The sequence below is a fragment of the Rosa chinensis genome, chromosome 7 (genome assembly GCF_002994745.2).
Source record: "Rosa chinensis cultivar Old Blush chromosome 7, RchiOBHm-V2, whole genome shotgun sequence".
In the NCBI taxonomy this organism is placed as follows: Eukaryota; Viridiplantae; Streptophyta; class Magnoliopsida; order Rosales; family Rosaceae; genus Rosa; species Rosa chinensis.
In genome coordinates this window covers 65705894-65707473 of record NC_037094.1, presented here as the reverse complement: position 1 = coordinate 65707473, position 1580 = coordinate 65705894, and the positions used below count along the sequence as shown (strand labels likewise).

Below are 1580 nucleotides of genomic sequence, written 5' to 3'. Positions count from 1 at the left end.
ATTTGGGCCCGAAAGCCCGACCTGAAATGGAACGGGCCGGTCCCTGTTGGTGCCAAAATGGGCTTTGGGCACGTGGGTCTGAACAGTAAGAAACGGGCCGGCCCGGGCCCAGTGAAATTTTAGTCGGACCTGGCCCGTGCCCAGCTCTACTCCAAACTTAGAGTCTGTTGAGAAGTTACGATCGACCACAAACACATCATTGTTTCGATCTAATCCATTCCCTCTTGGAATTGAATTTCTTGGGAGCGACTACTCTCAGAAATTCCTAATTTCTTGGAAGCGACTTTGCTTAGGAATTTTGTTTGTTTTCATGGTAGCCTTTTCCTCTTCAAAACTAATCCTCTTTTCTTGTTGTGTTTTTCAAGATGAGTAACCTGAATAAGTTAGACTTTGCTCCATTAGAAACAACAGGCGCTGGATACTACAAAAGGGTCAGTGATGTGCGCCAACATCTTAAGGTTGAAGGAATTCTGAATACGATGCTCGAGCCAAGTCAGAACGTGCTCACTATTGAACAAGCTGCCGCTTTTGAAGCGAATCAAGCTAAAGCCATAATTCTCATGACAAGGCACATGAATGACTTACTCCAAAATGAGTACTTTAATGAAGAGGACCCTAGAAAGCTATGGGTAGAAGTCGAAGAGCGATTTGACAACATTCATGACTCCCTGCTTCCTTACTTAGAAGTGAGGTGGAACAACCTCCGCTTCTCTGATTTTAAGTCTGTACTTGATTATAACTCGAAAACCCTTCTTATCAAGTCTCAAATGGAATTCTATGGCAAGAACATCACTGATACAATATTGATCGAGAAGACGCTCTCCACCTTCCTTGTCTCTGCACTGATGATTGCTAAGAACTATCAGATTAATCTCAACTCAGGACGTATCACAAGGTTTCATGAGCTAATTGGAGCCATGAACGTAGCTAAGAAGCACGACAATATCCTTGTGAAGAACTATAACGCTAGACCCATGAGAACCAAGTCTGTTCTGGAGTCTAACTATAGTTGCGCTCCCAAGGGAGGACGCAAGGAGCTAAACTTTAAAACTAGGGATGATTCAGGATGTTCTAGCCTATATTCTCGCCCCAAAGAGGAAGGTAACTACCAAGATAGGCGTGCATGGAACTGTGGAGGTCAATGTATGAGGATAGAGGGAGGCAGAGCCTCTGGCTATGGTGGTGGCACCACCAAGGAAAATAGATGTCCCCAACGCGCCCCTAGAGCGCCTCTATCAAGGGAGCCCGAACATAAAGATGTTTGTCTCAGACATGGATTGTTTGGACATTGGGTTAAAGCTTGCAAAGCATCCTAGAATATTACAAAAGCTTACAAGATGTATCGTGAAGCAAGAGATGCAAATTACATGCAGTAAGAAGATCAAGATGACAATCTCGCTCTGAGGGTGGAAGACTTCAGAGGCCAAGATCAAGAGACTGGCGATTTTGTTTAAGTCTTTTATATTTTTCAAGAGATGTAGGCAATTGCCATATTGTTTTTGTAGTAAATGCCAATGATTTGGTCTTTCTTCAAACTAGGGTCATCCAAAGTAAGTGTGATGTGTAGGAAGGTTTTGAGA

The 1580-nt window shown here is 43.5% G+C and overlaps 1 protein-coding gene across 1 annotated transcript; it reads left to right on the top strand.

Annotated features, from left to right (window-relative positions):
- The first annotated feature begins 365 nt into the window (after positions 1-365).
- On the top strand, positions 366-1316 carry LOC121050696. Its single transcript, XM_040511565.1, has 2 exons — positions 366-895; positions 1010-1316. The coding sequence occupies exons 1-2, from the start codon at positions 366-368 to the stop codon at positions 1314-1316; spliced, it is 837 nt and encodes a 278-aa protein (XP_040367499.1).
- The last annotated feature ends 264 nt before the right edge of the window (positions 1317-1580 follow it).